At 42.4% G+C, this 14,493-nt stretch overlaps 1 protein-coding gene across 1 annotated transcript; it reads right to left on the bottom strand.

Moving 5' to 3' along the window:
* Nucleotides 1-987: 987 nt before the first annotated feature.
* Nucleotides 988-13,775, bottom strand: TMEM40 (transmembrane protein 40). Its single transcript, XM_042880203.1, has 13 exons — nucleotides 13,614-13,775; nucleotides 10,386-10,436; nucleotides 9,678-9,817; nucleotides 9,089-9,242; nucleotides 7,692-7,799; nucleotides 6,551-6,604; nucleotides 5,624-5,659; nucleotides 4,369-4,401; nucleotides 3,387-3,452; nucleotides 3,019-3,090; nucleotides 2,863-2,937; nucleotides 2,097-2,159; nucleotides 988-1,621 (listed from the first exon to the last, which is right to left on the bottom strand). The coding sequence occupies exons 2-13, from the start codon at nucleotides 10,432-10,434 to the stop codon at nucleotides 1,602-1,604; spliced, it is 870 nt and encodes a 289-aa protein (XP_042736137.1). The 5' UTR covers nucleotides 10,435-10,436; nucleotides 13,614-13,775; the 3' UTR covers nucleotides 988-1,601.
* Nucleotides 13,776-14,493: the final 718 nt, after the last annotated feature.

Consider the following 14,493-nt stretch of genomic DNA (forward strand, 5'->3'; position numbering starts at 1 on the left):
AGGAGGATACAGCTGAATGGGTAAGTTACTTTTTACATAGAAGCAATTCTTCTCATGTGATCTGCTCTGTGTTGGGTGTAGTTGTTCATCCCCCACGATAAGTTATACTATGTGATTTTAAAATGTTTTTCCACTTCTGGTTGTTTTCATTCTCTTGACTGCTGAGTACTGCATTTGGACATTTGAAATCATATTTCATATGAAGAAATGTTTCTCATTCTGACTATGCCACAGCACAAGAGACATCCAAAAAGAAAAATAAACTCAAATAATGAGAGCAGGATGGCAGTATACATAGTTTTCAGTTCACTCAAAAACTGTTGTACACGAACAGTCCTACACTGGTCTCAACAAGACTTTATTTGCAGACTGAAAACAACAGTAATTTGATGTGAGAAAGTATTTCTATGCATACATGTAATATAATGTACATGTAAATGAGAATATAAATATTACAAAATAACTTGTATTTATCCTTATTGCTTAATTTAATCCCTGACATGTTGGGTAACTGCTGTGCTGTGTTGGTACAGGCCTGCACACAATTGTTTATATTTATGGGTGTGCAGAAGGAACTGCAATACTTAAGAATGATAGATATTGGTGCTTAAAGTTAAGTACCACTCCTGAAAAGTAGGCTTTTTAATTTTCTGAGCAAGGCTTGAAAATGTTTCACTGAACTAAAGCTGGGCTGTTAGGGCTGATGGCTTTTTAGATCTGCATTTTCTTACAGTTTCGTGTTTTATGATTCCGTCTGATTTTGATGCCTTCCCCTATGGTTATGAAGACCTCATGTTTTTACTAAAAATGTGAAGGTAAACTGCTTGATTTTGCTTTGCTTTATATTAGTCCTACATATGTATACAATTGATTAAAAACTAAAGAGAATAATTGAAATATTATAGTGTATTTTATGCAATGCATGATGTCCCCATAAGCTATTTTATCAGAAGAAAAAAAAAAGTTAGAGGGTGGGTCAAACCAAACATTTTATTTCTCTCCTCTTCAAAGAGATGAAATTTGCTGCTGTTAACAACCTCATTAATGCACCATTATGTCACTGCATGTAAAATCTTGCCCAGCTTTCACTGGGAGAAATCATTATATGCCCACTATATTAAGTTCTGCCACAATAAATTAATCTGCTTCAGTGCTATTGCACTGCTGGGGCTCAACTGTGTAAGCAGGCAGCTGGTGTCTGCCTGACTTGCAGCATCAGAAGGGTAAAGAGGAGGTGGCTTTCTGGTGCCAAGATTCCTACTGAAACATCCAGAACCAGCTGAAAATAGTGCAGGTCTTTGTGTTGATTTTCATACACCACGGCTGGACTTAATGTGAATAAACGTGGGAGGGAAGGAAAAAAATGCTTATATTGAGCAGAATTAAATATAAACTTGGATCTAAATAATTTTATGAGCTCAACTGAGTTACAAATCTCTTCAGTTTTAACTTCATTTTTGAGTGGACTGAATATATTTCTATTGTTCAACGTTTCAGTGTTTTGTGTTAGCTGTTATGATTTTATGACTGCCTGATAAAGCAGTTCTTTTAATTCTGTAAATCCAAACAGGAGAGTTTTGTTGAATTCTTCTGAAATGCTCTTAGGCAGCTTTCCTCATACCTGCACGGTGATGAAAAAAGAAGACTTGTCAAAACTGTTGTGTTTAAAATTAGGTGTCACATATTGACTGTAAGCCCTTGTTGCAACTTCTCAGCGCTCCTCAGCTCTTGTGTTCATGAACTTAGACATGAGCCTGGAGCCTGTTTAAAAAATCAGCAAAAAGAAACCACCCCCTTTCACTCAATTTTAAATGGAGCTATAGACCTTGAATTCAGACATTTTCAGGGAATAGTTGAAGTCCCCAACAGAGCGGAGTATTAAAAATGTGAAAATGCTCTGCCGTGTGGAGAGTCAAGAATAATTAATTTCCAAATCCAGCAGCTATAGTGGACTGTAATGTTTTATTTTTTTATTGAAATGATGCCATTGTAATTTTGAGACATTGATCTTGAGAGTTAACCAAAATAGTTTCACTCATTTCCTAACGAGGAAGGTCTAGGGGCTTAGGAATGCAGGCAGTAAGAAGATCAGTTACCTGTTGGCCTGAACTTCTCGATCAGAGGAACAAAACCATCCAGCACGCTCCGAAGTCGATACACTAATTGTGAAAACACATTTTTTTCCAAGATAAGCCAGATATAAACATAAAACACAAAACACTGAATAACAGCTAAAGCCAAACAAATGCCGGTTGTACCATTAAGGAACCTAAGATTACTGTTTGTCACTGTCTGTGACATCACTGATAGCAAAGTACTGACAAGTGTAATTCCACATTGAACCATCCACAACCTACCAAAAGCTGTAGCACAAACTTAGAGGCTTCTGTTCTCAGTTTGAAAGCCATGCCTTGCTGCTGTCTGCATCTTTCCTTTGAGATACCTAGGGGTAGCTAATAACTGCCATCATCCAGGTTCTGCTGGAATTTGATCCTTGGGGTATTCAGCAACCCCAGTCCTGGGGGAATGAATGGCAGCTCAAGTGCACAGCCCCTTGAAGAAGTATTCTGCAAAGACTGCCTCCCTGCTAAAGTGACATGTTGTCATGGCAACACAGCATACTGCCTTTGCTACCAGAGAGGTGACTCAAGGTCTTGTGACCAGCATGAACCACATCTGCCTTTGGTGTCACAGAGGCACGTTTGTTTTCAGCCACACTGTGTAATTGTGAATGAGACAGGCAGGTTAGGTGACGATTTAAAGAATCTCAGCAGTAGCCATTTTCTAGACTTGTGTAGTTCAGTGACTGCGTGCCCTCGTATCCATCGCGTTGGTACAGAGCTGGCTGTTGTAGATACTTACCTAGACCAAAATAAATCCCAGTGGTTTCCAGAGAAGCAAAGGTGATTAAACCAATTCCAAGAGAAATTGTCCAATCTAAGACAACAAAATAGGTGTTTGGCTTTGTGCACTTTTTGGACTGCAGCAATTTAACCTTCTGTTGAAGCCTTGCCTTACCTTTGTAGTAGTAGTAGCAAACTAGTAAAGCTCCAATTGCGAAGCAAAGAATAACAAAATGAAAGAATTCATCTGAAATAGAGAGGGGAAATTAGGTCACAACTGCTGGCACTGTTCCCTTAGGAGTACACATGAGGTTCTAGTGTATCAGTCAGTGAATAAAGTGTACTTCCATGAGGGATGTCTCATACAGTAAGCTCAACATCACAAACACAGCTTGTCATGTGAGAAGCTTTAATGGCCTTCGTCAAGAAGGCCCAATGACCTTCAACAAACTACTCAAGTTGAGAAGTTTTTTGAGCTAGGAAAATTATTCTTGGTCTACTGTTCAATGGGATTGATGTCAGCTGAATTAAAAAAAGAATTACCATCCTTGCGTATGCCCATCCACCGTACTGTCCACCATTGAGGGTGAATGTTCTTGTTCCCATATGCTGTGAGAAAGAGAGGTCTTTTATTGCAATGTAACTGTGAAATTCAGGCATTTTAAGTTTCTTTCCCTTTCTGTAGATAAGAATCTGAGAGCAGAATATATTAAAAAAAAGAAAAACTTCAGAGGAAAAAGCTGCAAATTTTTCAGGGAGGTCAAATTAGCAGTTTTAAAATTGCTCCCCAAACTACTTTCCAAATGGTCTGTAGCAATTGTAAAAACAGCATTATTCAATTAATAATTCCAAATTGCTTTTAAAGAACTCCAGGTCTTTTCTGTTAAGTCTGGGGCAATCATGGTCTCAGAATTACAGTGGGCAACTAAAGCAAAGGTACAAGGGAGCTTCAGTTTGATTTGTGATGTCACTTAAACAACAGTATAACAATCTTCGTTATTATCAATACATGAGTATTATCAGTCTATCTACTTTGGCCTAATATTACAGTATTTCTGCACTTCCCAAATTAAGAACTGTTGTAGCTGGCAATTACTCTTATGGGTATCTAATTATGTCAATACAGAGGAAGAAGAACGTAAGAACAAGCTTGGTATTTTTAAAGTTTCAAGTATAATGATTAATGTTAACATAGCATGGCACTACTTTAACTCACAGATGTTCCTCTGCATGGTTGTCTATGTGAAGATTTGTAGTGACAGAACTTGTGTGAATTAATGTTCACACCTGTTATGTGTCTGTTGTGTTACTCTGCCTCCTGGATGCAATAGTACCATGGTAACTGCACAGTATTTCTCCTATCAAAGCACTATAACACATTTTAGTAGTTGTTCTTAAAGCTTCTACTTTTTACTTATAAAATACCTAAGTACCTAGGAGCTGGTATAGCTATCACTGCTAAGTAAAACTGAATGCTGAAAGACCACATTCACAAGAAAAACTTGTTTTGCTTGTTAGTATTTACCATCTGCAGTTGAATCTTCTCTTCTGGTTATTTCTGAAAAGCAACATAGTTGTATTATTTCTGTGATAAAAACACAGCGGTACTGTCAAGCTGGATGAATATTCTGGTCTAGGACTCAGTAAAATAGCACTAGAAACTGCCACAAATTTGATGAAATCAGAACCTCAAGGTAAGATAATGGAAAACGCTTATTTGCAGTGGTCCCAGGTAGCTGGAATAGCTGGGCAGTAGATGATTGATGACTTCCCTGTTAATATTTGGTTGCTAGAACTGAAGTTGGAACCGGCCTGAGTCAGAAATGAGCTGTGTCCACAGATCACATGAGCCTTTCAAATGCAGTAGACAGGGTGTCCAGTACTAGCTAAATATTTTCAATGGCTTGGTCTAGTGTACTGAACTAATCTAGCGCTGAAGTAACAAAGGCTGCAGTGAGAGGTGACGCAGCGGGGACAAAAGCCAACTGGAGAATTGCTGCGTTCCTTTCTGCACCTGGCAATGTGGGGAAAATGTTGAACTGCGGTACACACACTCCTCTGCTCCTGTGTTCTATGTTCTCCTCGCTGATGGGCAACTCGGAATTCTCCCCTAAGGATTTTTCTGCCATTTACACTCTCTTTCCTTAGCTGAAAGAGTCTGAGTTACAGCAACTCTTCCCCACTTTGCAGAAAAGAACTAGTCGAACAGCTGTCCTCTCAGAAGGGCCAGCCTTCTTTTTGCACTAATCAGTATGGAATTGACCTGGGATTGAGATGGATGATGTTGATAATGTGATCAAGCCATTGAAAATTTTCTATCGTGGTCGTCTTACATCAGTTCTGCTGCTGCTTACAGTCCCTTACAAAAGGAAATATGCCTTCAGAGTGCAACCACCTGGTCAAGCTCTCAGTGGGACTGTTTCTGTTGCCTATCATTTGGCTTTCAGCTAGCATCTTGTTTTGGAGAATGCTCTGAGCTAAGTGAGTTAGGCATTCAGAACTCAGTATCACCAGCTGGCAGAAACCAGGTTTCCAGGTTGCCCAGTAGTGTTGCTCGAATTTCTACTAGAAAGGATTGCAACTGCTGTGAGCTGATCCTCGTCTCTGGCAGTGCTACCAAAAAATGGGTAATTTTGCCCAGGGCCAACACCACACCAATGGGAACATAATGGATTTACAGTCAGGTAGTTATTCTATATTTTAAAAAAATCAAAAAGAAGGAACTATGTTAACAAAGTCGTCCTTCCTGCAGGATGAGGTTCTTATCTGGGAACACCTACCTGAATCTCCGTAGGGAACAACCTCAGCTGGTATACCTGAAATATTATGGACAGAGGATGCAGGTTAATGTCTACAATAAACATGCATATTTTGCTGCCAACCCTAACCCAAGCCACTGTGCTGAAATAAGCGTGCTTGTGTCAGTGTGAGCTGGTGGATACCAACTCCTGCTCTTCAGAAGGAGGTCTGTTGTGGTGGGTTATGCAGATCTAAAGGAGATGTGAACGGAGTATTGACACCACACATTTCTTATCAAGCAATAGCTGGAGTCAGGCAGAATCAGATTCGTGTGAGATGAATTAAACCTGCTGTTAGTTTAAATGAACTACTTTTATATCTGGGGTGGAATCAATTTGAGATGCATATTAAATGATTAAAGGCCTGAATTTTTTTATTTTTTTATTTTTTTTTTAAATCAGTGATTCTATACCAGTAGCTGATGGCTGTGTTGACACAACATCTTTTCTGCACTGCACTTCTTTTCCAGTTTATCTTTTGGAAAGAATGGAAGAGCCTCAGGACCAAGATTCAAAGAGTGGTCCTCGCTGATGATCTCTGGTCTGTGTAGAGAGTGGAAAGCAAACCCTGTAAGTAGTGGCTGTGATAGATGCTTTCAAAACTCTTTTGCTGTGTTTCATTGGTGACTGTGCAGACCCAGGCAGCAGTAGTTCTCCCACAGTGCTAGACTTTGTTGTTCTCATAGTTCAGTTCTAACCACGGGCCATGGCTAAGCATTACTATTAGTTTCATCTTGCAAGAAATGCCTTTCCTACATCTAATGCTGCTTGTAGAGTGTTAATCTACCACTGTTCTGAAGTCAAACCAAAGAATTTCAGAAACTATTTGTTTTCTATTTTATACTTGTTTTCTCTTAAAAAAAAAAAAAAAAAAAAAAAAAAAGTAACAGTGTTGACACTTTGTCCCACCTCCAAGCAGGTGGCCTTCAGTCTTGTGTCTTCCTAAATCTTCTTCATCGCTGTCTGGATAGATAAAATGATTAAATTAAAGTCACACACACAGTCATTAGGGGTTGGAAGGGACCCCTTAGGATCACCTAGTCCAACCCCCTGCTGAAGCAGGTTCCATAGAGAAGGCGAGGAAACAACCTGCTGTGATAAGAGCACTTGGTATAAGACACAACTCTGATGTAGAGATTGCCACCAATTTGTGTTGCATCCAAAGCAGAACAGGAAAAAAAGTGTCTGAGTTTAAGAAACTGTGAACAGTTCAAGGAAGATGGATTATTGTGGAGATAGTAAGCAAGAAAAGCGTACTAGCAATACCAGAAACAGTAGTGGTATAGCTTTTTGCTCACAATATAATAATGGTCATGGGATATTTAAATAAAAATGAGGATTTGGTAGTGCAAACATTATTATTGGCTGCTTTTGCCTCACTGCTCTCTTTAAATCTAGCTGAATTGAAGAAAAACAGTAAAATCAAACACCAAAAGATGATGGAATAGATCATATAAAGGAGTGTTAGGAAGACGTCTTATTTAGGACACAAATATATCATCAGCACTGCTAACTGGTTTTAAAATTTTGTTTCTGAACACAATTAATGGTAATTAGTGAATGGCTTTTTGTGACAGAATAAGCCAATGCCAGCAAAATCTCATTTCCATGTCGCCTGTCATCTTTTAGCCTCTCTGGTTTTCCATGAAGGGAAATGGCTTGAGGGCAACCCAAGTGACCTTTGATACACCACTGATGATTGCTAGGAAGTACTGCAACATTGTCATTGACTATCTGCCTCCTGCTGTAGCACTTCAGCTCGACCATAAACATCACAAAAAACATGGTCCTGTGTTCACAGAGGAAATTTGCAGCAGCTTTCAGCACTTCTTGGTCCTCCAATTTCCCAACAACAGGAAGCAACCATTATTTTCTTAACAATAAATAAATCTAGAGATAGTGATTATTTTCTGTGTCTTTTGCACAGTTTATTTCTTCGGGGTTGTACCAGATGGCTACTGAATTGTTGCAAGTCTCTGGTGTCAGTCTCCTTAGAACACGTAATCAGACTAAGTTATGTGCCAGGGGAAAACAAAACGATCTTTTTTACCGCGTGTATCTTCATCTGTGGATTCCTGGGAGGAGTTTTCAGCCTTTTTATCCTCTTGTGAAAGCATGAGATTTCTTTCCAATCTCTTGAGGAGTTTTAATTTTTCATCTGTTATGATATACAGACAAAACAAAAATGGAAAATTTTTTGTTTTATTTATAGTGATATATTAACAGTGTTTCATAATGTTGTATTTAAGGCTTGACAAGAAATCAGAGAGAGCCTTTCAGCTGTGCTATCTGTAGTCCAGCAGCAGTACGGAGCATTACAATAGAAGCTTCACACCACTGTTTAACTGACTTAAATGGTTGCAGTAGATGCTTAGGTCTCATATTCTTGCCTTTAATTTACCCATAATGTTACCCCTGTGACTTTTCCCGCTGCCTGGAGCAGCAGCATCTGCAGCTGAAAGGTGATTTAGATGGAGAACAGCTGCTTTCATGCTCCTGGGCTACTCCTCCCTCCAGCGCTCCGATTTCTGCCGGGCTCCTGTGGCTGTGCTGCAGTGCCAGCACCCTCTCGTGGCATAAAAGCAGAACTCTCAATGTCAGCTAAACCAAAAACTGTGTAGGCTGCTGAGTCCTGGGCAGTGCGGTGCTCCTGGCTTCTGTGGCTGGAGTTACAGGTGTTTCTTAGCAGCTCTAACTTCAGTTCTGTGCTGAGCCCTGGCAGGTCTGTGCATCTCTTCATTGTTAGTTGTAATATTTGGACGTAGCCAGAGACACAATTTCCCCCACTTCCCTCAATTGCCAGCGCAGCTCACTGTATTAGAATTGGGAATTGGGTCCCTGTCAGCACAAGCAGACCTGCTGTGACAAATGCCCCAAGAAGGGCTGCTTTTCGGGCTATGGGATGTCTGCCCTTTGTGAATGTGTTCCATCCTGAAGAAGAGGGCACCTCCTTGAAGGTGTCCAGTTAAATTCAGGGTCACCTTAAGTGAGTGCACCTTCATGCTGTATTAAAGACAGCAACTCTGTGGACTCCATGGAATTGTTTATCACACAACATGGCAAGTGGGAAGTGTAGTGGAACCTGGCTCTTGTTGCCAGGCTCAGCAACCTGAATTGCATCTTCTGCCTGCTGGTTTTGGTTAGTGCTGTGCTGCACATCCTACTAGAGACATTTTCAGAGGCATTTACAGAGCTTGACCCTGATTTCTTACTATGGCAGCTCAGAGAGGTCCAAACTGGCTGGGGAATGGTCCATGCAAAGCAATGTCCTGGCTGTCATTAGCTCAGTTAAGAAAAAAAATGTGGGATTGCTCTAAGTCTCAGAAGTTCCTGGGCATCATCCTCTACACCTAAGTGAACAAGAGTTTGGGGTTTTTTTTTCTCCCCTGAAATTAACACAGACTAAAATTTAACAGAACAGATGAAGTGATACCAGGTAGGACTCACCCTTTCCTTTGGAACTGGGCAGCTGCTGATACACAGATGGGTTGGAACTCTTCAGCAAGAGGTAAAGGACTGCCATTGCCCTGACGCCTTTCATCTCTATGGCTTTCAGGCAGGCTGCACAGCCCCCAGGCAGGACGCTGCACCTGTTGAGGAGCTGAAAGATGAATAGATAGCAAATAGTCCTTCCAATAAAACACAGTGTGTGGGAACAGATGATGAAATAGAAGTGAATGAGTCTCACTGTTAGGAACGTGATCCATAGCTCCTGCTATGCAAGGGGAAAAATCAGGGACAAAAAGCAACACCAAAAGTGTGAAGAAAATGTAAACTCTATTCAGCAACTTAAAGCAGAGCATCAGTGGGGAAAGAAGCATGGTGTGCAATAGATGACTGAAGAACTGGAGAAATACAGCATAAGGCCTGAAATGGGCACGCACTCCTTGTGATATCTTACAGAAGAATGTCTAAAAATATAACAGATAACCAGGCTGTATGGTCTCTCTTCCAAAAATATATCAGAGAAGTACTAAAGTGCCTGGAGAATGACACGAGAATCCTTTTTTTTGTTAAGGTTTCTTTAGCAACTTACACTGTTCTTCTCTTCAGCGGCCAGGATAGGTGGATCAGTGGTGGCTAAGCTTTTTACCAGTGATTCCCAGAAGGACTGGTGCATTTTCTCGTGATTCTCCAAGTAATTGTCATCAGCAGTAAAAGCCCTCTGGAAAATGTCTGGGAGGAAAAACAAGTCAATCACTGCACTGAAGTAGAGGTGGGTTGCGTGAGAGTTTTCCTGTTGTGCTCAGTGTGGGTGTGGTGATAGACATCAGACTGCAGCGTTTTGGCTTATAGGAAAAAGAGCAGTGTTGCATAGCATAAAGCAACTCAATCCACCAGAAACAGAGGGCAAAAAGGCTGATAGTCCACACTAAGGGTGTCTTTATGATGCTACAATTTCAGGAAAAGCAGCAAGGGAAGTATTTCTAAATATTGAGCAGGCACTTATTCTGATCATGCTATAAAGACGTAAAGAGCGAGATTCCAACTAAAACCTACTGCTTTCTGTAAATTGTTAGGCGTTTAGTGCATGGAAAAAAAACCATACATACAAGGATGTGCAAAGGCCAGATGAGAAACCTGTGGAAGAGCAGAGAACTGACCACTGGTCTGTTTATAAGCAGGAATGTGGATGGAGTGTGTTTTCAGAGGAAACAAGTCTCACTGACTCATGGTCAGTCCAGGAAAAACTGTTGTGTAGTGTGAATGAGTAGAAGCTCTGACCTTTGTGTATTATCCCTACCTTGTTGTTCTTTGCTGAGATCTGGGAGTGGGATACTGAGGTTCTCCATTTCTGTTTGAAAGGAGAAAAAAAAGCAGGTATTGTTTAGAAGATCAGTCTGACCTCTATTCTTCTGCCTTACTCCTGCTCTCCTGCAGACATGGCATCTATCTCTAAGCACTTCAGTTTAGAAATCATGTCTCTGTTGCAATGGCAGTTTCATATCATGGTTCATTTGCCCTTCCGGACCCATTCTCTGCTCCTCCAAGTGAGTCTGGCTGGGCTGCCTTCAGTTAGGAAAGAACAAAAGTCTCATCATCATGAGTAAAACCAAAAGAAGTCTGACTTGATCATCCACAGATGTGAGTAACTTAATAGGCACAGTTGCATTCACAAAACAGAACAATTATTTGTTACCTTCAGCATCCTTACATTTAAAATATACCTATCAAGGAAAATAGTAGAAGTAGTTCAGATGGGAGCCCAGCAAGATTTGGAAATCACATCTGAGAGAAGCCTTTGACATTTCATTCTCTTCTTCCCAGTTGTCATCAAAAGGATGCTTCCACAAGTTTACGTTTAGGAATTGAAAACTTTGAAATTTCAATCCCAGAAAGTTTCTTGCTGTTATCCAATAACATGGAAACGAAATTCTGACATCCCCAAAGTGCAGTGTTTCCTTTTGGTTTGCTAAACTCACCTAATACATTTCTTTATTTACTTACTGAGGCAGTTTTACTCTGACAAAGCATCTTTTGTCGTGCTTGGGGTTCTGAACATGGCTGCCTCCACCTCCCGTGGTCCAGGCATCTTGCATTCACACCACCCCCTTGTGAAGCACTTCCTATAAAGCTGTTATACTGAGTGATGCAGAAGATGACTTTTTGAGGCTCTAAAACACAGTTTCTCCTGTGCAAGGCACAATAAGAAAACATAACTTAGACACCCAAGCACTTTCTTACGACATAGATTTTGGATCCTTTCAGCAATGGACTTTTAGTCAAGCACCTTAAAAATAAGTTCTTCCTTCAAATTTTGCAGATGGACAAGTGGTGCTTTTCCATAGGCAGTTTCAATGACAACCACCAGCCATAGAAATCATAAAATCATAGAATGGCTTGGGTTGGAAGGGACCTTTAAGATCATCTAGCTCCAACCCCAAAATATTCCAAGATCTGCACCAGGTTCAGTTAGTATCTGCAGGATGACATACTGCATACACACAAACATCTCATCTTTGGTAACAGAACAGTGTTTTAGTGTCTCAGCTCCTACAGAAAGTCAGATTCCAAAGTAAAATGAAACCTTTCCCCTCTTTAGAACCAAAGTCAGGGTCTTCTGATTTTGGTACCTTGGTGTCTCTGAGGGCTTTCTCCTTTTCTAGACTGCAAATGTTCCTTGAGTGAAGATGTTCTTAGTTTAAAACTGTTTTGCCATTGGTTTGCAGTTTGACTATGAGGAAATTACTTAACCTCTCAATCACTTCTAAAGGCTAAGCCCAAAAACTGGTCCCTACCTGCCAGGTGTATTGTGAGAAAACAAACATTTCATATTCTAACAACACTCTGAAATTATTGTTAATGATAAGTCTATGCAAGACAGCACTCACATGGGCAGATTAATACATTTTATTAAACAACCTGATACACCCAGAAGAACCAGCATGTTTTTGGACAAACAAGCTTTGAATCCATCCACTACTTCAATAAAAGTTACTACCTCTCCTACAAAGCTTGCTGTCTTTCAGCCTTTGCTGCCTGAGCTGTGGCAGCAGTGCTGTGTGACAGTCCGTGGTGGCTGTGAGCAGCCGATAGGGAATGCAGGAAGCTCATCTGTCCTCACTGCCCTGTTAAGCAACCACTGATGCTGAAATACAGGAACCAGTACACCACACCCTGGACAAACCCGTTTTCAGCACACGGTGAGGAACGTCATTTCTGTGCAGTTATATATATCCAGCAGTGGTTTTCAGCATCTTTTTGCCTTCCTATTCGCACAGCCTAAATGCTCCAACAGTGTTTGTTTTTATAAGTTAAATCCATCAGACTTGTTCGTGGGCAGCAGGGCTGAAAACCCAGTCCAAAAGGAACAAAGTTACTTCAAACTTGAGCATTGCTGTTCTGAGTTACTATTTGCACATCATATGTATAGAGATCCATGGAGTGAAGATGGGCTCAGATCCACCCTTCTGCAAGTGGGGGAAGAGCAGACACATCGCTGGAAGCCTCCTTTGCTGTCAGACTGATGGACCTTAGAACCATTTGCTTGCTGACCCAACTGACCTAACTGCTCAGCTGCCCAGCAGGCAGCACCAGGACGCTGGGCTGTGCGCTGGGCCCAGTGCTGCAGAGCAGCCGAGCTCCATTCAGTGCCTGCAGCAGCGTAGAGCCAGCCAGCTGCCACACTACTGTGAGTAAGGAAGTCAGGCACCTTGCTTTGGTTAGATTATGCACAATTAATTCCCCTGTGGCACTTCTGGAAAGAAAATCAGATCTAAACAAAGGATAAGTGCTGGCACTTAATTGTTGCATGTTTTAAAAGTGATTTAGTTGATTATACCTCCTAACAAAAGAAGGATGACGCTGGCTTTTCAGCCCAGCCACGAGCTCACTGGGACTGACACAAACCACAGACCTCATCTTGCTCTCCTCAGCAGCAGCCAGACCTCACTGCAGTGAGCTCCTCATAGCACCTTAACGCTGTGTGCGGCATCAGATGTGCAGTTATTCAGAAAGATTCTATTTAGATTCTATTATGTAGGATCACAGCCCACCAACCCCACCCATCCTCCTGGCCTTGGGCTCCTCCAGGGATGGGGCACCCACAGCTCTGAGCAAAAAGCATGAAGCACAACTGCACGCCTCAGGCTGGCCCTGACTGCTCCTCAGGAAGCTCTCCTGGCAGGCGGTGGCAGTGGTGGTAGCTGGTGGTTTCCTTCAGTGAGAAAAAACCCGCCAGCCCCTCTGTTTGAAGCTATTCCTGTCAATGCCACCAGTGAGACAACGATGCAGGTCACCCGCCTGCCTTCCTGTCCACACCTACAGTTGCAACACGACAGAGGAGCAGCAGGGCTCTCAGACTGGCACACAGCGCCAGTCATAGGAACTGGAGCCTCATGCAACAGCACGTCCTTCTTGCCCAGCTCTCGTGGCAAGCCCAGACATGGCACCTGCTGAGCAGGGCTGCTGGTTGTGGGCTGCTGGCCATGGCTGCGCTTCCTGACGCGTTCATGGTGCAGTTTGAACGTACCTGGCGCGTGCTTCTCCTCGTGCTCGGCTCTGCTCGGCTTCTGGGCTGCTCTGAGGAAAGGAAGTGAACTCAGCAGAAGCTGAAAGAACTCAAGTTGTGCTCTGAGAAAAGTCACGCCCGTCCCAGTGCTCACCTGCCTCAGGGGAGGATCCTGCAGGGTGTGCGCAGTGCCGCCTGGCACGCGGTGATGGGCAGGAAGGCGTCAACCGCCTCCTCATGCGGCTGCGCTGACTCAGGGCAGCGGTGATCCTCAGGGGTGGCGGGAAGGAGCTGTGGGGAAGGCAGGGTGCTGCCATGGCTGGAACCCGCAGCCGCCCTTACAGCCATCCTTGGGCTGGAGGACCTGGCAGCGCTGCTGCCCTCCTGGCCTGGTGAGACAACATGTACAGGCTGGCGTCTCCTGCTCCGAAGGAAAAGGCTCACCTAGCTCAGGTATTAAGCTTGGAAACAATCTCACACCAAGAACCCGGCTGTGCTTGGGATGTGAATGAGGCAAAGCAGGCTGTGCTGTTTATGTTTGCCAGGAGTCATTCAGAGAATCAGGAGCCTCACTGGGCGTTTGCTCCCTGCCTGCACTCAACCAAGATCGGCTCCCCAGTACCCCCCACTGAGCTTCTCTGCTAATCTGACAGCAACTCAAGCATCTAAATCAGCTGAAGCAAGTAAAATGTTTGTATTTCCTCCACGGCCTGACAATCATTTTCACTATGACAAACAGCTCCCTAAGCTCTCTTCATGCACTCTGCAATAGATTTGTACCTAAATCTTTGCTAGGCACAAAAATTCTCTGAATTTCATTGCTGGAAGATAGCCTTTTTAATCACACCAGGTGTGCTTTTCTAGAAAGGCATATAATTCCAGTGAGTGGGTGTAAATCCTC

Source organism: Lagopus leucura, unplaced genomic scaffold, assembly GCF_019238085.1.
Source record: "Lagopus leucura isolate 7727_CA_CO unplaced genomic scaffold, USGS_WTPT01 Super-Scaffold_100026, whole genome shotgun sequence".
In the NCBI taxonomy this organism is placed as follows: Eukaryota; Metazoa; Chordata; class Aves; order Galliformes; family Phasianidae; genus Lagopus; species Lagopus leucura.

Coding starts and splice junctions, on each gene's coding strand:
- TMEM40 (XM_042880203.1), bottom strand. CDS start 10,434: ATGGAGAACCTCAGTATCCCACTCCCAGATCTCAGCAAAGAACAACAA. Junction 4,402..5,623: donor TGTTCCCTACGGAGATTCAG/GTAGGTGTTCCC, acceptor GTTGCTTTTCAG/AAATAACCAGAAGAGAAGAT. Junction 3,091..3,386: donor GATGGGCATACGCAAGGATG/GTAATTCTTTTT, acceptor TCTCTATTTCAG/ATGAATTCTTTCATTTTGTT.